At 43.0% G+C, this 21084-nt stretch overlaps 1 protein-coding gene across 4 annotated transcripts in view; it reads right to left on the reverse strand.

The window, feature by feature from the left end:
- Window positions 1–21084, reverse strand: part of ESYT2 (extended synaptotagmin 2) — a 101136-nt gene that overhangs the window by 50165 nt on the left and 29887 nt on the right. For all 4 annotated transcript variants that reach the window (XM_055269699.2, XM_055269696.2, XM_055269697.2 and 1 more), the window contains exons 2-6: window positions 19537–19578; window positions 18446–18580; window positions 14229–14305; window positions 8707–8779; window positions 8369–8458 (exon numbers count right to left, since the gene is read on the reverse strand). In XM_055269699.2, coding sequence (XP_055125674.2) covers window positions 8369–8458; window positions 8707–8779; window positions 14229–14305; window positions 18446–18580; window positions 19537–19578 — 417 coding nt within the window. The remainder of the gene's footprint in view (window positions 1–8368; window positions 8459–8706; window positions 8780–14228; window positions 14306–18445; window positions 18581–19536; window positions 19579–21084) is intronic.

Raw genomic sequence — 21084 nt, forward strand, 5'->3', positions numbered from 1 at the left:
TTTTGAAGTTCTGTCCCACTTTAATCTCAGATGAGGAACCATCTATAATCAAAGCACAACTGGCCAAATATAAACCAAACAAACAGAGACTATTTCTGACCACTTGTCTTAGAATCATTTCAGAAAAACAACTTCATTACTTTGTCTAAAACAAAACCTCAAAAAGAATATTAACTATCAACGACGGAGTATTAAAAACACAAAACAAGGAAGTCAGTATAAGCTTGTCAGGCAACAGAGGGCATGCCCACGTGGGCCTTGTTGAAAAGACTGAGATACATTTAAGTGCTGCTGAAGTTCAGAGAAACTAATCGTCAGGGAGGCAGGAGCAGGAATTGTGGAAGGAAAGGACTCAGCTGGCTTTTGAAAGGAAGAGAGATTTGAATGCAAGAAAGAAGGCGCCAGGCAAACGGGTCCCCATGTTCAAGGCACTGAAAGGCCTGTCCCTGAGCACGGGGAACGGTGAAGGAGCAAAAGCCAGAGGCTGTAATGACGGAGGGAGCGAGTGGGAAGAGAGAAAGGAAACACGTGTGTATGAGTGAGAATGTGAGAGGAAAAGTGTGAGAGGCTAAGTGTGAATCTGTATGAGAAAGAGGGACAGAGAACTAATGTGCGAATGAGCGTGAGAGAGAAAATAAGTGTGAGAATATGGGAGAACGAGTGAGAACATAAGAGCAAGTGTGAGAACGAATGTAAGACAGAACATGTGAGAACAACTATGAGAGAACAAGAATGAGAACAAGTGTGAAACGAATGTGAGAACAAAGTGTGACAGTCAACAAGTGTGTGAGAACAAAGTGTGAGAGGTGTGAGTGTGAAAGAACGAGAACAAATGTGAGTGAATGTGTGTGAGAACAAAGTGAGAGGTGTGAGGAGTGTCAAAGAAAGGGTGAGAACAAGTGTGGGTGTGAAATCTGAGTGTTGAAAGTATGAGAATGTGTGTGAGAACGAGTGTGAAATAAGTGTGTGTGAGAACAGTGTGAGGAGGAGTGAAACGAGTGAGAACAAGTGTGAGTGGAATAGCAAGTGTGAGAAAATGTGAGAATGAGTGTGAGAACTAGCGTGAAAGTGGGAGTGTGAGAACAAAGCAAGAATGAGTGTGAAGGAACAAGGGTGTGTGACAAAGAATGAGAACGTGAAATAAGTGTGTATGTGAGAACAAAGAAACGTATGAAAGAACAAGTGTGAGAACAAGTGTGAGAATCGGTGTGAAAACGAGTCTGCATGAGAACAAGTGTGAGAATGAGTATGGAAGCTCAAGCATGTGTGAGGACAAGTGTGAAAATGTGTGTCCATGAGAACAAATGTGTGAGAATGAAACCGTGTGAGAACGTGTGTGAGAATGAGTGCGGACAAGTGTGAAAGAACAAGTGTGAGAGAGAACGAGTGTGTAGGAAGGACAAAATGGGTGTGTGAGACAGGGAGGCTCCAAAGCCCAGTCTGAGGTCCACACGAGGGCACCATGGAGAAGCCATCAGCAGGGCCCGATAAAGGCCTGGCTTTAGAAGGCGCCTTTGGAAAAGCAACTAAAATTAGCGTGCCCCTCCTTCCCCACGGACACGTGCCTCAGGATGCTGGGAGCCTCGCCTCTGGAGGACTGAGCTATTTCAGGAAACTGAAAAGCCAGTGGAACAGGCATTTCCAAAGGACAGGAAGTCACCTCTGAGCTGTTGTGGCTCTTCTATGAGAAGCAGAACGTGTACTGTGCTCCATGATCGGAAAACAATGTCAGGTTTCAACTGCAACGACACAGATGGATCCACGTATTTCATGAAGAGCACAGATGCCCCTCTTCTCTCCACGTTCCCTAATCCGTTGTGACGGGTGTGGGTAACGTTTACAGTTCCAGGGCAGCCACTTGGCACCTGACCATGTGCTGTATGCCTGGCGTCCTGGCTGCATCGAGCTCCACAGTTCAGAACAAGAACCGCCTGGGAAGTCTGTTGGAAATACAAACTCAGGGCTCCCACCTTTCTCCAGTTTCTTATTTAGCAGATCGGGGCTGTTGGTAAAGTTCAAAAATGTTTCTCTTATGTTTCTAAGTCCCAGGACTTCTGAGAGCTTCACTTTTGACCACACAGGAGAGCTGACATCCTGAGCCACCAGCCAGCCTGAAACCCCTCCTTCCGGGCAGCTCTGAGGGAGGAGAGGCAGGAGTGAGCTGAACTTGAAGGAGGACGAGATCCCCACAAAACAAGTGAGATGACTCCAGCCAGATCCTAATGAAAGCCCACAGGCCAAGTGTGGGTGGGCCAGAGAACCACAGAGGTGTGCACATCACGTGGTGGCACCTGCATCCCCGGTGTGCAAAGACGGCCCCAGGGAAGACACTTCCCACTGGGGGGGAGCCCAGGAGGAGGCAGCTGCCACTGTAGAAGGGCACAAAGCAAGCCCTGCCCCACCTTCCATCTTAAGGGACAGAAGCCATGGGGGAGGGAAGCACCTTGAGGACCCACTGCAGCTGGGGAGAGCTCCCTTAAGGACGTGGTAGGGCAATGTCCCAGGCCGGTAGAGACCCTGTATTGCTGGGGCAGGTGCAGACTCTCCTGCAAAAGACCCGCCAAAGACACAAGGCACAGGGAGGAGCAGCAGGGTCTCTGGGAGAGCTCTGGCCCCAAGACCCAGGATGGACCAGGACAACAGGAAGCTCCTCTGTACCCCCTCTACTAGGGGTGGGCAAGACTGTCCAAAATAATATAAAACATCAAACCACAGATCCCAGAAAGTCGGTGAAAACAGCATGATAAATACTGCAAAAACTCCCAGTTACTAATGTGTGGTCTGAGTCTGTGGATGTGCCTGTGGCCCTGACTCTGGAACTCACTGCAGCCTCATCTGCAAGGCTGTAAGAATGGGCTTCAGGGAGCCCTGCTCAAACACTGCAACCCTCCTACCCCCAGCTGGTCCAGGGGTTGGTATCTGACCCAGCTGGAATGGCTCACACCTGTAATCCCAGTACTCTGGAAGGCAGAGGGGAGAGGCCAAGGATACAGAAAGACGCAATGCTTTCTCAGTGCTGGCAGGCATGCTATTCCACACGTGGACTGCCGCACCAGATGAAGCTAGTCTCAGAGGGAGAGGAGAGCGAGCAGAGGTGGAGACAGTCACGAAGGCTTTCAAATTCCTGGTTCCATTCTGTTCCTGAGACTCAACTGCAGTCCCCTGTACATGTCATGAGACATCAATATATGCTATTTTTATTTTTTAAATAAATTCCTCTCCTTTTTATCCCCATTTGCTTAAAGCACATCAATTTCTGGAGTCCTTGGCTGATAGGATTCAATTTCTTCTCATAACAGAAGACACTGTTTCCATTTTACAGAGGAAGAAATGGAATCTGCGGTTCAAAAGATGCCAGCAGCCAGCACCTCTGCATTGGGCTGGAAGAACATTTATCCAAGCTTTTCTCCTTACGGATAATTCACCTCTAGTGGCTGGGCGCGGTGGCTCATGCCTGTAATCCCAGTACTCTGGAAGGCCAAGGTGGGTGATCACCCAAGGTCATGAGTTCAAGACCACCCTGGCCGACATGGTGAAACCCCGTCTCCACTAAAAATAGAAAAAAATTAGCTGGGCATGGTGGTGGGCGCCTGTAATCTCAGCCGCTCAGGAGGCTGAGGCAGGAGAATCACTTGAACCCGGGAGGTGGAGGTTGCGGTGAGCCGAGATTGCGCCACTGTACTCCAGCCTGGGTGACAAGTGTGAAACTCTGTCTCTAAATAAATAAATAAATAAATAAATCACCTCCAGTGTCAGGACTAAACCTACATGTAGGAGAAATATTTAATTTCTTAAAATATGAAGATTACTATGTGTTAGGTATTATACTAAGTAGTTAACATTCATTGGCATTTAATTTTCAGATTTAATTGTGTGAGGTAGGTATTACTGTCCTCCCATGTTACAGATGGGAAAACTGAGGCTTAGAGAAATAAGTTGTTCAAAGGCTACAGTAAGAGAAAGGACTAGGAGTGGAAAACCAGGCTGTCAAACACACACGTCTGTCACTTAACCACGGCACTGTGCTGCCTTCTTCACCTACATTCCAACTTCATCACTTCAGCAATATTTAGGGGTTTTTTTCCTTCAACAAGTTCTACATTATAAAAACTAAACAAGCCAACAAGTAGAAAAATGTAGAAAGGTTTCGTAAGGGTTTCTAAATCATCCAAATAGTAAAAAGAAATAAAAAAACCCCACAAAATAAAAACCCTTCTAGAAATATCTTTCACCAGGATGAGGAGGAATTACTTGGCAGCCAGCAGTAACTCTGTTCTCATATTTTCCAGTAAAAGAAACTGAAAAATTTCCTTTTCACTGGGAGCACGTTTGATGACTTTACTCACCATATAAGGAAATGAGTGACTCTGAACTTTTCAGCCCCATCCTTCTTTTCTGAGCACTGAATTTCATTTGGAAGTTAATACGTTATTTTAAAAGTAAAGTCATCTGTGGAAGATCCAAACTAAGTAAGAGCACGATTAAATTTTGAAGAAGATTTAAAGGTTTGGATTTTGTTACATTCTGAAATGAACTTTTTAAAAAGGTCTTTCTCTAAATTGTTAAAAATGTCCCTGGCTAAAGATGGGTAAGTTACAAATACTTAGCAATTTGTTAAGATTACTGAGGTTTTTTTGGTCACGAATGAAGTTCATTTCTTAAACATACAGGACTTTTAATGACTGGTATGTGAAAAAAAACACATTAATTTTAAATCTTACAAATCTCTTAACTTCCTGAATAGTAAAATTTAATTTTAACAGTAAAATTTGACAAAGATGACCTAGGAGTTTTTGGATGTTCCCATGTTTCGTGTACTTAAAAATCGATTCAAAAAACTGGAAGCATTCCCTTTGAAAACTGGCACAAGACAGGGATGCCCTCTCTCACCACTCCTATTCAACATAGTGCTGGAAGTTCTGGCCAGGGCAATCAGGCAGGAGAAGGAAATAAAGGGTATTCAATTAGGAAAAGAGGAAGTCAAATTGTCCCTGTTTGCAGATGACATGATTGTATATCTAGAAAACCCCATCGTCTCAGCCCAAAATCTCCTTAAGCTGATTAGCAACTTCAGCAAAGTCTCAGGATACAAAATCAATCTACAGAAATCACAAGCATTCTTATACACCAATCACAGACAAACAGAGAGCCAAATCATGAGTGAACTCCCATTCACAATTGCTTCAAAGAGAATAAAATACCTAGGAATCCAACTTACAAGGGATGTGAAGGACCTCTCCAAGGAGAACTACAAACCACTGCTCAATGAAATAAAGGAGGATACAAACAAATGGAAGAACATTCCATGCTCATGGGTTGGAAGAATCAATATCGTGAAAATGGCCATACTGCCCAAGGTAATTTATAGATTCAATGCCATCCCCATCAAGCTACCAATGACTTTCTTCACAGAATTGGAAAAAACTACTTTAAAGTTCATATGGAACCAAAAAAGAGCCCGCATCGCCAAGTCAATCCTAAGCCAAAAGAACAAAGCCAGAGGCATCACGCTACCTGACTTCAAACTATACTACAAGGCTACAGTAACCAAAACATCATGGTACTGGTACCATAACAGAGACATAGATCAATGGAACAGAACAGAGCCCTCAGAAATAATGCCACATATCTACAACTATCTGATCTTTGACAAACCTGACAAAAACAAGCAATGGGGAAAGGATTCCCTATTTAATAAATGGTGCTGGGAAAACTGGCTAGCCATATGTAGAAAGCTGAAACTGGATCCCTGCCTTACACCTTATACAAAAATTAATTCAAGATGGATTAAAGACTTAAATGTTAGACCTAAAACCATTAAAATCCTACAAGAAAACCTAGGCAATACCATTCAGGACATAGGCATGGGCAAGGACTTCATGTCTAAAACACCAAAAGCAATGGCAACAAAAGCCAAAATTGACAAATGGGATCTAATTAAACTAAAGAGCTTCTGCACAGCAAAAGAAACTACCATCAGAGTGAACAGGCAACCTACAGAATGGGAGAAAATTTTTGCAACCTACTCATCTGACAAAGGGCTAATATCCAGAATCTACAATGAACTCAAATTTACAAGAAAAAAACAAACAACTCCATCAAAAAGTGGGCGAAGGACATGAACAGACACTTCTCAAAAGAAGACATTTATGCAGCCAAAAAACACATGAAAAAATGCTCATCATCACTGGCCATCAGAGAAACGCAAATCAAAACCACAGTGAGATACCATCTCACACCAGTTAGAATGGCCATCATTAAAAAGTCAGGAAACAACAGGTGCTGGAGAGGATGTGGAGAAATAGGAACACTTTTACACTGTTGGTGGGACTGTAAACTAGTTCAACTATTGTGGAAGTCAGTGTGGTGATTCCTCAGGGATCTAGAACTAGAAATCCCATTTGACCCAGCCATCCCATTACTGGGTATATACCCAAAGGACTATAAATCATGCTGCTATAAAGACACATGCACACGTATGTTTATTGTGGCACTATTCACAATAGCAAAGACTTGGAACCAACCCAAATGTCCAACAACGATAGGCTGGATTAAGAAAATGTGGCACATATACACCATGGAATACTATGCAGCCATAAAAATGATGAGTTCATGTCCTTTGTAGGGACATGGATGAAACTGGAAAACATCATTCTCAGTAAACTATTGCAAGGACAAAAAAACCAAACACCGCATGTTCTCACTCATAGGTGGGAATTGAACAATGAGAACTCATGGACACAGGAAAGGCAACGTTGCACTCCGGGGACTGTTGTGGGGTGGGGGGCGGGGGGAGGGACAGCATTAGGAGATATACCTAATGCTAAATGATGAGTTAATGGGTGCAGCAAAACAACATGGCACATGGATACATATGTAACAAACCTGCACATTGTGCACATGTACCCTAAAACCTAAAGTATAATAATAAAAAAAATGAAATTTCTAAAATAAAAATAAAATAGATTCAAAATAAGCCCATTATTTCAGTAACAAGAAAATCAGAACAATTATTTTATTCATAATAGAAAGTGATGACACTTGTTTTTATACAGAAAAAGTACAAGCTGTAGTAAACTTAGTTTATGACAGGCGTAGATAAACCCATATTTTAAAAGCCAAATGACAATTTTTAATGTTATTTGAATCAAATTATATGAATTAATATTCCTACTTTAAATTACAAATGACGTTGAAGGTACTTCCATAAAGGACTCATCAATGGCACATCTTGCATCATTCATTTGCCAAACTCTAAGGAGACGGTTATGATCCTTGCTTTCAAAGAGCTAACAATAACTGTGCAGAAATTGCTGAAAGTAAGTGAAACAAAAGGGGCGAAGAAAGCCTTCTGCGGCAAAGGAAAAGGCACAGGGAGGTAGCAGTGAGGTGTGGGTTGATACAGACAACAATGTGGGCAGTGTGCACCTGGAGAAGACGACCCGGAGCACAATGAACACGGAGGGCAGCAAAGGGAGATGCCGGCCAGAGGCTGCGGGAGCCCAGGGAAGGAGGAAAGAGTGTCTGGTCGGAGTAACAGTTCTATTGTCTTGGTTTTGTGGGAAATAACAAATAGTATTCACTACTTTAAAACAACAACAACAACAACACAGTATAGCTTCAGCATCCCTAATCTAAAAATCCAAAATGCTTCAATATCAGAAACTTTCTGAGTACTAGCATCATGCTCAAAGGAAATACTCACTGGAGTCTAATGCAAATATTACAAAACCTGAAACAAATCTGGTCCCAAACATCTCCGAAAATATTCAACCTGTATATAAAACTGTATGTACAGTTCATTAAACACACCCCAAACGAGGAAGGAGATGCACGCTAATTACGGCAGCCCTTATCTCTGGAGGGGAGAAGAGGGAGGTTTACAGATGAGTCTTCTCAACAAAGTGTTCAGGAACACAAGCTCTGTATCAGACTAAACTGGATCTGTATACAGGCTCTTATTGTGTGACTTGGAAAAATAAGACTTTCAAAATCTCAGTTTCTGAACAGTAAAAGAAAACAACGTTAATATTTAGCTATGGAGTTATGAGGACTAAATGAGCAAATATTTATAAATCATATTCAGTGAGGTGGTGAATAAAATGTGAGCTAAGACCCACACTTCTGAAGAAGTTCATGTTTTCAAATTTTTGTAACATTTTTATAATCAGGAAAGAGAGCTGCTTATCGGGAGATGAGCTCTCAGTTAAGGCACAAAGAAATACAAAAAACTCCCACAAGATTCACGCAACAGAAAGGGACAACGGTGAGGTGATAAAATTTTGTTTCTCCACTTTATATATTCTTCCACGGCTATGTATTTTTGTCACCAAATGGGAAAATAAAAATGAAATAAATATTGACTTACTGGTTTCCTAAGGAAGAAAATAGACAAAGCTCCAACTAAGGGCATATCTCCAATCAACGGTTCCAGGATCACCCGCATGGTACCATGAATCTAAACTCAAAGAGGAAACCAAAGTATGTCACAGAAAATATTCTGCAGGGCCATTTAACGCAAAGAGTTTGCATGTGCATCTTAGTAACTTTTGAGTATGTGACTTATTTATCTCAACTATGACCTACAGCTAAAAACTGAACGTCAAAAAAATTCCAAGCTAAAAAAACTTCCTAATTTTATTTTTGAATACAGCTTGGAGAACTTTAGAAACTTGTACAATTAAAACAAAAAAACAAAAAACTTACCTGGATACTTTTCACACCAGCTCTACAAAAATATCGTTTGATCTCCAAATCAATCTCACAATTTCCTACAAAACTAACAAAGAAAAAAATTCTGTGTTACATAATGTGAGTGAAATGCAGGTCTTCATCATTATAGACCTGCAAGATGTATAATGTGAATAAAATGATAGTAAAGCAACCAAATCAGATTGTAGGTAAAAACCGTACAATGTGGCCCATCAGATTACAGTATTTTACTGCCCCAGGTCTGCAGGCTGTTATCAGATCCAACACTGCTATGACATTGGGAGGAATACTCTCAATCAATCAATCAATGGCTGTGGTTGTTGTTGGTCTTACATATAAAAAACTTAACTAAATATATGTCCATGTTCCAAAGAAGATGTAAATAACAAACTGCAACTTCTGAAGCAGTCTTTTGATGAAATGTAGTTTTCTTACCTTATAAATCTGATGTTTAAAACATTAAAAAGTTTAATTTTATTTCACACAAATGAATTTCACACCTTGCTTCCCAATCATGAAAAATCTCACAGTGCCCTAGGCCTCTATAACATCAAAGACTGGAAACAGCGTATCTGTCTGGGTCCTCAATTTTACTCAATGATTAAGTCATTTCAAATATTAATATGAAACAAACATGATGCTAAAGATCTGCATCTGTTTTTAATATAAACATGAAATGTCCAATACCTTTTCATGGGTTAGTGTAGGACCTGACCCCACCCCTTGGCTCCTGGAGGTAGGATGTCACACTCCTACCTGACAATGTTTGTCAGTAAGTTTGATAAATGCTAGAAAGGGAATGTCTAAGCAGATAAGCAATATAGTAACAAAAGGAATCTGGGATAAGTTTCTTCCAATATTTACTGTCCTGGTGTTAAAGGCAATACCTACAGATTCCTCTCATTGAGAATTACTCTCTACCTAGTTGGTGAAATCACCAATAACCTGTTACAAAACTATTAAAAAAACTTTCCTTTTCTTCCTTCTGTGACTTGATCATTTTCTTTTCTTTTTTTTGAGTAGCTGGGATTACAGGTATGTGCCACCACGCCCAGCTAATTTTTGTATTTTTAGTAGAGATGGGGTTTCACTGTGTTGGCTAGGCTGGTCTTGAAATCCTAACCTCAAGGGGTCCACCCACCTTGGCCTCCCAAACTTCTGAAATTAACAGGCATGAGCCACTGCACCTGGCCTTGATCATTTTATTTTCTAATACTTTTCAATTACTCCTTCCCCATCTCTACTGCCTGCCAATTTAGTTAAAGTGCTTGTCTGGAACTCACAACAAAGCAGAATGCATATTTGTTCAGAGACGTAAATCTGAGCAATATACTTGGCGTATGTTACAGCAGCTAACCCTGAAACCAGACTGATGCGTATTTGTTCAGAGACATAAATCTGAGCAGGATACTTGGCGTATGTTATGGCAGCTAACCATGAAACCAGACTGCACCTTCAAAACGGCATCCACTGACTGATGGACTCAAAGTCGCTCGGTGCAGGAGACACTGGACAACAGCACGAGGCTCCGACCCTCATGAAGCCTGGTATCAGCTCAGTGGATCGTCCCCCTGGGGCACAGCCTGACCCAAGACATACGTGGGCCTCCTCGTTTATCCCACTGATGACAATGGCGTTTGCCCTAGCACCAAATATTTTAGAGAGGCAGATTTTTCCATATTAAAGAAAGTCTATGCTTCTTTCTGAAATAAAGGTAACTTGGTGCCTACTTTGTACATTCACTATATTTAAATACTTTGTAAACTCAAAGATGATCATTTTAATAAAATGATCCTTAGTAAAGGATCAAAAAAAGCACACAACTCTGAGCTGCTAGACACCACATGGTTGTTCTGAGGGCACAGTAGTCACTGGGCACCACACACAGTGTGTTGTGAGGCCCCACGTGGAGCAGGAAGCCCTGAGCAAGCTCAAGGAAGAATGAGGATGAAGGACAAGAGAAGCCCACTTTTGAGCCACAGCTGCGTCACTGCCCTCCAGCTCGGGCGACAGAGCGAGACCCTATGGGGGATGTGGGGGGAAGGAAGCCCATTTTTATTATGCTAGGCATGGTAGTTGGCAGATCTTCAATTTCTATTTTTTTCCAATGTAAAACACTGTATTAAAATACACAAAAATTTGGCTGGGCATGGTGGCTCACGCCTGTAATCCTAAGACTTTGGGAGGCCGAGGCAGGCGGATCACTTGAGGTCAGGAGTTTTAGACCAGCCTGGCCAACAAGGTGGAAACCTTGTCTCTTTTAAAAATATAAAAATTAGTTAGGCGTGGTGGCATGTGCCTGTAATCCCAGCTACTTCGGAGGCTGAGGCAGGAGAATTGCTTGAATCCAGGAGGCAGAGGTTGCAGTGAGCCAAGATCGTGCCATTGCACTCCAGCCTGGGCAACAGAGTGAGACTCTGTCTCAAAATAAATAAATGAATTAATTAACACTCCAAAAAATCTACCCTCATAATCATTTTTAAGTGTACAACTCGGTGGTACTAAACACATCTGTAACATGCAACCATCACCACCCTCCGTCTCCAGAACATTTTTCAACCTGCAAAATGAACACTCTTCCCCCATTAAACACTAACTCCCCATTCCTTCTGCCCCCAGGCCCTGGCAACCACCATTCTGCTTCTGTCTATGACTTTGACTCCCCCAGGAACCTCACACAAGTGCAATTATGCAGACGCTGTCCCTTTGTGTCTGGCTTGTTTCCTTCAGCATAAGGTCCACAAGGTCTAGCATGTGGCGGCCTGCAGTAGGAGTCCCGTGTTTTTAAGGCATATTGGCCACATTCTGCTTATCCCTTCGTCGGCCCACGCATACCTGGGCTGCTTCCACCTTGTAGCTATTGTAAAAAATGCTGCTAAGAATGTGGGTGTGCAAATATCTGCTCAAGTCCCGGCTTTCAGTTCTTTCGGGTCTGCACACAGAAGCGGGATTTCTGGATCACATGGTAATTTTATGTTTAAGGTTTTGAGGAACTGTTTTCACAGCAGCTGTATCATTTCACATTTCTACCAACAGTGCACAAAGGTCCCAATTTCTCCACATCTCACCAACACCTGTTATTTTCTGGGTTTCTTTTGACAGTAGCCTTTCTAATAGGTGTTAGGTGGTATTTCATTATGGTCTAGATTTGCATTTTTCTAATGGTTAGTGATGGGCAGTATCTTTCCACGTGCTTACTAGCCATTTGTGTATCTTCCCTGGAGAAATGTCTTTTCAAGTTCTTTCCACATTTTTGAATAGGGCTGTCTGGTTGTTCTGTTGTTGAATTTCAGGAGTTCTCTATATATCCTGGATGATGACTGCTTATCGGATTCATGATTATAGGGATTGTATTAAATCTGGGATTGCTTTAGGTAGTAGTAACATCTGAACAATATTAGTTCATGTCCTTTGTAGGGACATGGATGAAACTGGAAAACATCATTCTCAGTAAACTATTGCAAGGACAAAAAACCAAACACCACATGTTCTCACTCATAGGTGGGAACTGAACAATGAGAACACATGGACACAGGAAGGGGAACATCACACTCCGGGGACTGTTGTGGGGTGGGGGGAGGGGGGAGGGACAGCATTAGGAGATATACCTAATGCTAAATGATGAGTTAATGGGTGCAGCAAAACAACATGGCACATGGATACATATGTAACAAACCTGCACATTGTGCACATGTACCCTAAAACCTAAAGTATAATAATAAAAAAAAAGTTTTCTAATCCATTAATTAAGATAGAATGTTTTTCTATTTATTTGTATCTTCTTTGATTTCTTTCAGCAATATTTTAGTTTTCAGTGTACAAGTCTTTCTCCTCCTTAGTTTATTCCTAAGTATTTTATTCTTTTTGATTCTATTATAAATGAAATTGTTTCCTTCATTTTCTTTTGGGATTGTTAATTGTTAGTGTATAAAAATGCAATTGATTTTAGTGTGTTCACTTTGTATCCTGCTACTTTGCTGAATTTATTTCTTAGTTCCAAGAGTTCTTTTTTTTTTTTTTTTTTGGTGGGATCTTTAGGGTTTTCTACATATGAGATCGTCTCAACTGTAAACAGAAAGATTAATTCCTTCCCCTGGGTGCAATCGCTCACGCCTGTGATCCCAGAGCTTCGGGAGGCCAAGGTGAGTGGATCGCTTGAGCCCAGGAGTTCGACACTAGCCTGGGAAACATGGTGAAACCCCATCTCTACAAAAAAATACAAAAATTGGCCACACATGGTGGCATGTACCTGTAGTCTCAGCTACGCGGGAGGCTGAGGTTGGGGGATCGTTTGATTCTGGGAGGTTGAAGCTGTAGTGAGCCAAGACTGTGCCACTGTACTCCAGCCTGAGTGATAAGGCAAGACCCTGTCTCAAAAAAAAAAACTAACCGAACAAAAACATACATACATATATTTTATATATATATATATATATATATAAAACGTCTTTCTTCCTTTCCAGCCGGGGTGCCCTTTACTTCTTTCTCTTGCCTAACTGCTCCAACTAGAACTCCCAATATTGTGTTGAAGAGAAGTAGTGAAAGAGGGCATTCTTGCAGTGTTCCTGATTTTAAAGAAAAAGCTTTCAGTTTTTGACCACTGAGTATAATGTGGACTTTTTGTTTGTTTTCTTTTCTTTTGAGACGGAGTCTCCCTCTGTCCCCCAGGCTGTAGGGCAGTGGCATGATCTCAGCTCACTGCAAGCTCCGCCTCCCGCGTTCACACCATTCACCTGCCTCAGCCTCCCGAGTAGCTGGGACTACAGGCGCCCACCACCATGCCTGGCTAATTTTTTGTATTTTTAGTAGAGATGGGGTTTCACCATGTTGGCCAGGATGGTCTCTATCTCCTGACTTTGTGATCCACCTGCCTCGGCCTCCCAAATTGCTGGGATTACAGGTGTGAGCCACCGCGCCCGGCCCACTGAGTATAATGTTAACTGTGGGGTTTTCTTATATGGTTTTTATTATGCTGAATTAGTTTCCTTCTATTCCTAGTTCATTCAGTGTTTTTATCATGAAAGGGTACTGAATTTTGTTAAATGCTTTTTCTCCATCAACTGAGATAATCACATGGTTTGTTTTTTTCCTTCCTTTTAATGTGGTGTATTACATCGACAAATTTTTGTATGCTGAATCATCTTTGCATTCTGGGAATAAATCCCACTTGGTCATGGTGTAAAATCTTTTTAATATGTTGCTGAATTCAGTTTGCTAGTATTTTGTTGAGGATTTTTTTAATCAATGTTCATAAAGAATATTGGTCCACAGTTTTCTTTTCTTGTAGTGTCTTTAACTTCTTTTTATTTAACACATTTTATGAATGGCAGTTATAGAGGCTATTAGAAACTGAGACCCAGAAGGTAAATAATATTTGGATGTCTAACAAGAATTTAGTCGAATTCCAATCAACAGCAGGTAAGACGTGTGCTCACTGTATCCTCCACCTTACAGGTACAGCTAAATGACATTACATGCCATTAACCATGACACAAATATAACAAATGAAAACTTACCTAATCTGAAGGTCCAAAATAATTTGCCTTTTGTCTACATTTTCAGTGTATACCTTAACACCATTGATCCTGAGGGGCTGAAATAAGAAGTAGCTTATTTTAAAATACAGAGGTTAAAAAAAAACATCAAACCGTGTAACATAGCATAGAGATAAACAGAATAAGCTTTAAATTTCAGACTACTACAGGAATTAAAATTCTGCCTTCATAACAGAGTGCGGATTGATTTTTGGCTATTTAACTCCTGTTCCTCAGCTTCCTCCCCTGTGAGCTGCAGAAAACAATGGCCTCTACTTCATGAGATTACTGTGAAATTAGGTGACAAAATAAATGTCAAGACAGTAGTGCATGCCTTGCCCACAGCAGTTAATAAGCACTGGGTATGATTGCTGTTGTCAGCACGTGTAACAATATGTATGTGCTCTTTTCAAGCTTCTTTCTCTCGTCTCTTCGCATCTAACTTGACCCTTTCCCTCTGCTCCATCCTTACTACCATGTTTGAAACATAACTTCCTTTCATTTATTCTTTATGTCTCATAATTTTTCATTTCTTAAGACCTTCATGCGCAGGCGTGGCAGCTCGGGTCTGTAATTCCAATACTTTGGGATACCAAGGCAGAGGGTTGCTTGAAGCCAGGAGATTTAAACCAGCCTCGGCAACATGGTGAAACCCTATCTCTACAAAAAGTAAAAAAATTAGCTAAGATGGTAGTGCACGCCTGTGGTTCTAGCTACTTAGGAGGCTGAGGTGGGGCGATTGCTTGAGCACAGGAGTTTGGGGCTGCAGTGAGCTATGATTGTGCCACTGCACTCCAGACTAGGCAACAGAGTGAACCCCCATCTCTTAAAAAAAAACAAAACTGGGCACAATGGCTCAAAGCTGTAATCCCAGCACTTCGGCAGGTGGAGGCGGAAGAATCACTTGACCCTAAGAGTTTGAGACCAGCCTGAGTGGAGACCCCCATCTCTACAAAAACTCCCCAGGCTTGGTGGTGTGCACCTGTAGTCCCAGCTACTTGGGAGGCTGTGGTAGGGAGAATCCACTGAGCCCAGGGGGGTGAGGTTGCAGTCAGTGGTGATCACGCCACTGTACTCCAGCCTCGGTGACAGAGTGAGACCCTGTCTCAAAAATGAAAGAAGCACCTTACCTTTAGAGTACTACTGCTTACTTGACAAACATGAGTGTATTAAAATCACACCTCTCAACTAGCTGTGGAATCAAACTCTAAGCCTTTACTTGAGAGTCTAGCCACCTCCTATGCTCCCAGGTTCCCAGGCTTTTTCTTTATGGTACTAGCTAAGCCATGTACAGACTGCACTAAAAAACACAATCAACACACTATGTTAATAAGTGAAAATGGGGCAGGCAAGAGGTGCATCAGATAACATACTCTCCAAATGACGTGGAGATGAAGGGACCAACCCCACTCCAGGTGACTGGGCATTATCTAATGAAGGACAAACACCAGAAGGCAACATTGCCCAGCTGCCGGGGGTCTTGGTTAGCACACAGTGTGGCCAAGGACCCTGCACAGGACTCCACATGCCATTCTATCCGTCCCTTCATCAGAAAGCCTGGGTTTGCCACTTGTAAGACACTGGTACAGTAGATAAAAATGCCAAAGCTATCTTGATTGATTCAGCACTCCTCTTAACACTCTTGCTATTCTCCAAGGATCTTCTTATTCAGCTGTTATCAAACTTAAAGTGTGTGTGACGGAACTCAAACATAAATTATTCCTAAAATAAACCCAGCTGAGATTGGAATTTTAAATATCCACAAACATGAACATGCTGTAACTTAGGGCATAACAGGCTAAATGTGGCCTTTGGCCTGACTCTGCAGCCCTGGAGCTAGGATGGTTTTCACCTGGCCAAAGGGCTGTAAAAGAAGGGAGGGAGAGACAGCAGGACAATGTGCCACAGAGACTTAAGGTGGAGTCAGAGCTAAAACATGTATGACCTGGCCATGTACAGACAGAGCATGCAGCCCCTGCTTTACAGCATTTAACTTGTCACTGGGATTTTAATCTGCACTCACACGGCACTTTAACTTGTGTTTTTTCCCATCTGTGGTTACCATTTTAGGTGTTGAAGGTAAAGTCAACACTGAAAGTGTCCTACAGGCATTCCGTGCAGAGACATGGGCTCGTCCCACAGGCGTCCCATGCAGAGACGTGGGCTCGTCCCACAGGCGAACCGTGTAGAGACGTGGGCTCGTCCCGTGTAGAGGCGTGTAGAGACATGGCCTCGTCCTACAGGCATCCCGTGTAGAGATGTGGGCTCTTGCACAGGATGGCCACGCCTCAGGCATGTCACAGGAAAAGCAGCAGCACATACAGGCAGGTGTCACACGTAAGGCTGCACGGGAGGCAGTGGGTCTGGAGTAACTGCTTCTGAGACAGAGCATTCTCTGCACACACAAAGTCAGCTCTGATGGAGAAAGGTGGCCAGCAGCCTGGAGATCATGGGGTGTACACTAGTGCCCACTAACAGGTGGCAAATACACAGCAGCCATGCCAGACCCTACCACAGCCACATCTATCACAACCCTGAACCGCACTGTAGCGGGATGTCTGTGTGCTGACTCTGCTGTGTGTGCAACAACGTGTGCGGACTGTGTGTTTAGGCATATAAAACAATGTTACCTTGGACTGTTGCTACTTATTTAAACACTGATTTAAAAATAGAAAAAGAAAAACTTCCCATGATCAACTAAATGTACTCTTGAGGCTTTTACGAAAGGTGGTATTAGGAAGTATCAGCTTTCCTTTTTATATAATGTGACTCCATTAACAAAATCCGTCTTTCCTTCCACCTATGTAATGAATGTTGTCCCTAACATACCAGCATTAGAGTCATTAGTAGTTTTGTTTTTTAACATCCCGAGAGGGGTAAACACCTTAAACTTGTCAATTACTGCACATTTAGCATGAATTCGCATATCAAACTAGCTCACAGGAAAGACTACTTAAAACTAGTGCTTCCGAAAAGGGCGTGCTGACAGAAGAACACAGAGCAGAAAGACACGTGGTGGAGAAAAAGTCAGTGTTAAAGAGAAGCCATGCGACGGAGGCTGACATGGCCAAGACGGCACCGCGGACAAGAAGGCAGCAGGACGGTCTCCTGGCAGATGGGAAGGGGCAGTGCAGGCGAGAGGGAAGCAGGACAGTCTCCCGTCAGAGACGGGAAAAGGCACCACGGCGGGAGGCAGAGCCTGAGTGACAGAGACGGGAAGGGGCACCGCAGGTGAGAGGGCAGCAGGGCAGCCTCCCAACAGACGGGAAAGGGCACTGCAGGGGAGAGGGCAGCAGGGGGGCCTCCCGACAGATGGGAAAAGGCACTGCGGCTGGAGGCAGAGCCTGAGTGGGAAATGCAGGGGCACCCGGTAGACTTTCTTGGTGAACAATTTTCTTCAGAACATAATTTGAAGCTGTCTGTTTTTTGAAATAGGGTCTTGCTTTGTCACTCAGGCTGGAATGCCGTAGTGCGATCATGGCTCACCGCAGTCTTGACCTCCTGGGGCTCAAGTGATCCTCTTGCCTCAGCCTTCTATGTAGTTCCAACCACACACGTGCACCACCACACCCAGCTAACTTTTAAATTTTTTTGTAGGGATGGAGTCCCACTTTGTTGCCCAGGCTGGTCTCAAACTCTTAAGCTCAGGCCTCCCAAAGCGCTGGGATCACAAGCATGAGCCACCGCTCCCAGTTGAAGTTGTTTAAAACACATATACCCAGCTAGTTGGGAGGCTGAGGCAGGAAGATCACTTGAGCCTAGGAGTCTGAGGCCAGGGAGGGCAACATAGTGAGGCCCGATCGGAAAAAAAAAATTAAAAGAAAATGTGTTTCTCGGCCGGGCGCGGTGGCTTACGCCTGTAGTCCCAGCACTTTGGGAGAGTGAGGCGGGCGGATCATGAGGTCAGGAGATCGAGACCATCCTGGTAACACAGTGAAACTCTGTCTCTACTAAAAATACAAAAAATTAGCTGGGTGTGGTGGCGGGTGCCTGTAGTCCCAGCTAGTCAGGAGACTGAGGCAGGAGAATAGTGTGAACCTGGGAGGCAGAGTTTGCAGTGAGCCAAGATAGTGCCACTGCACACCAGCCTGGGCAACAGAGCGAGACTCCGTCTCAAAAAAAAAAAAAAAAAATGTGTTTTTTGTTTTCACAGCAATCTGACTGTGTGCACATGTGAGGATACTTAAGAGAACACTGACCTGCTGGCCCACGTCGACCTTCGTGAAACTAAAGGTGCTAAGGTGGGTGTTTGCTCCCCGCACGGCTGGTTCTATAGTTTCTCGAAACAACTTCTCTATAAATTGGCAAATGAAAGGCCACATGTGTTTTACAGTCTGGAAAGGAAAAAGAACTCAGTTTAAACAAAATGCTATAATGCATGACACACGAGTGCTCGTGAGAAACTCTCGCAACAGACCAAACCTGGTTTTGAAAATAAAGGGCGAGAGGATCTTCTTGTTATGCAAAATCAACATGATCTAAATTCTAAAAAGTTATTAGAAAAACCAGCTACTGATTAACCAATATGTTGCAGGAACTAGTCATTCTGGTTAAATATTCTGTTTAAGTATGTCAGCACATTTAAAGATTTCTAAAAGTCTTGTGGTTTCAACTTGGTGCTGAAAACTAATAATATTTATACAGTTCTTCAACTGTAATCCCAGCCATTTGGGAGGCTGAGGTGGGTGGATCATCTGAGGTCGGGAGTTTGAGACCAGCCTGACCAAAGTAGAGAAACTCCATCTCTACTAAAAATACAAAATTAGCCAGGCGTGGTGGCGCGCGCCTGTAATCCCAGCTACTCGGGAGGCTGAAGCAGGAGAATCACTTGAACCCAGGAGGTGGAGGTTATGGTGAGCCGAGATCATGCCATTGCACTCCAGCCTGGGCAACAGGAGTGAAGCTCCGTCTCAAAAAAAAAAAAAAAAAAAAAAGATTGTTATTGATTATTCAGTTTCTTGTAAGTTATTTCTTTCTTTGTCATGTTTCTTAAAACTTATGATTATTATAAAATAGACTTGAACCCTGGCTGTTCAGAAAAGAAGACACGTGGCCAGAGATACAAATATGCACATGCCTATACTTTTCTCAAGTCAAAGAGACAGTTCTCACTCTCTGGAAAGAAAAGAAATGCATTTGTTGTGACTGAGGTCTTTGGGGAGCAGAAGCCAACCCACTGAAGTCCAAACAAGCTCAAATGTTACCAACATGCAAATTCCCAAATATGGAAAGATGGTATCTCATCCTCTAATTCCACTGATAGATGGTAGTTGGTATACTCTAATCTTACCTTATTTAGCCATTCTGCTCTTTCAGTGTCTGGAAAATGAACCTAGGAGGAAAATACACACATATGACTTATTAACTCCCAACAACTGTAAATAAAATGTCAAGCAGGCAATTTCATATTCTCATCATATGTCCTATGTTTACATGATGCTTCTTTAAAACACTCTGCTCTAAAGCTTTGGAAACTGGTCTCCAAGGAGGGAAAGTGAAATGCATGGCACCCCAGCTCTTTACATTCTGAGAACACAATGAGCAGAAAAGTCGAGTGTGGAAAATGCCATCAGAGTCTTCTCTGCACCCCACTGTCCAGAGGAAATTCACTGGAATCTGAAACATCATAAATTATACAAAACTGACCTCCACCTTTTAAAAAAAAACATGTTTCTAATTTGTCAGTAGTATTATCATCATGTCCTGGAAATCTAGGCTCAGAGCCCCTACCCTTCCCAGGCCAGCCGTGGTGGCCCAAACCTGCACGTCCCAGGTACTCGGGAGGCTGAGGCGGGAGGATCCCTTGAGCCCAGGAGCTTGTCTGCAATGTGCTACAATCATGCTTGTGATTAGTGCTGCATCCTAGTCTGGACAACATAATGAGACTCCATAAAATAAAGTAACAAAATATAAACTAAAATAAAATTCACTCTTCCCTTTTGCTTTTCTCTTTTGGCCCAAACCAGCCAAGAGACACTTTCCCTTACTTGGCTCCTCTCCGTACCATCATCTCCCACCTTCACCCAGATGGGAATCCCCCTTACAATTCTCCAGGTAGGGCCTGGATACTGGAGAAGGGTTTGTACAGGAGAAAAGAAACCTATTTAGGGCCAGGCATGGTGGCTCATCCCACACTTTGGGAGGCTGAGGCGGGTGGATTACTTAAAGCCAGGAGTTCAAGACCAGCCTGGCCAACATATTCTCGCAAACCTCTTTTCTATGCATTTATAAGCATGTATAACTTACATTAGAACATGTTTCTATACACACATGCATATGCGTACGATATTTTTAAGACTATGTGGCCTCTTAATTTTTTTTTTTTTTTTGAGACGGAGTCTCACTCTGTCGCCAGGCTGGAGTGCAGCGGCGCGATCTCGGCTCACTGCAAACTCCGCCTCCCGGGTTCAAGTGATTCTCCTACCTCAGCCTCCTGAGTAGCTGGGATTGCAGGCACCTGCCACCACGCCCGGCTAATTTTTGTATTTTTAGTAGAGACGGGGTTTCACCATGTTGGCCAGCATGGTCTCGATCTCTTGACCTCGTGATCCGCCTGCCTCTGCCTCCCAAAATGCTGAGATTACAGGCGTGAGCCCCAGGGCCCGGCCAAGGATATTTTATTTTAGTCCCAATGGCAGAGAAAATATTTTCTTTCTCTTTTTTTTAATCCAGAGACAGGGTCTCACTCTGTCACTCAGGCTGGAGAGCAGTAGTTCAATCATGGCTCACTGCAGCCTGGAACCCCTGGGCCAAAGTGATCCTCCCGCCTCAGCTTCCTGAGTAGCTGGGACTGGGACTACAGGCGTATGCCAACTGGCTAATTTTTAAAATTTTTTTA

The sequence above is a fragment of the Symphalangus syndactylus genome, chromosome 6 (genome assembly GCF_028878055.3).
Source record: "Symphalangus syndactylus isolate Jambi chromosome 6, NHGRI_mSymSyn1-v2.1_pri, whole genome shotgun sequence".
Classification (NCBI taxonomy): domain Eukaryota; kingdom Metazoa; phylum Chordata; class Mammalia; order Primates; family Hylobatidae; genus Symphalangus; species Symphalangus syndactylus.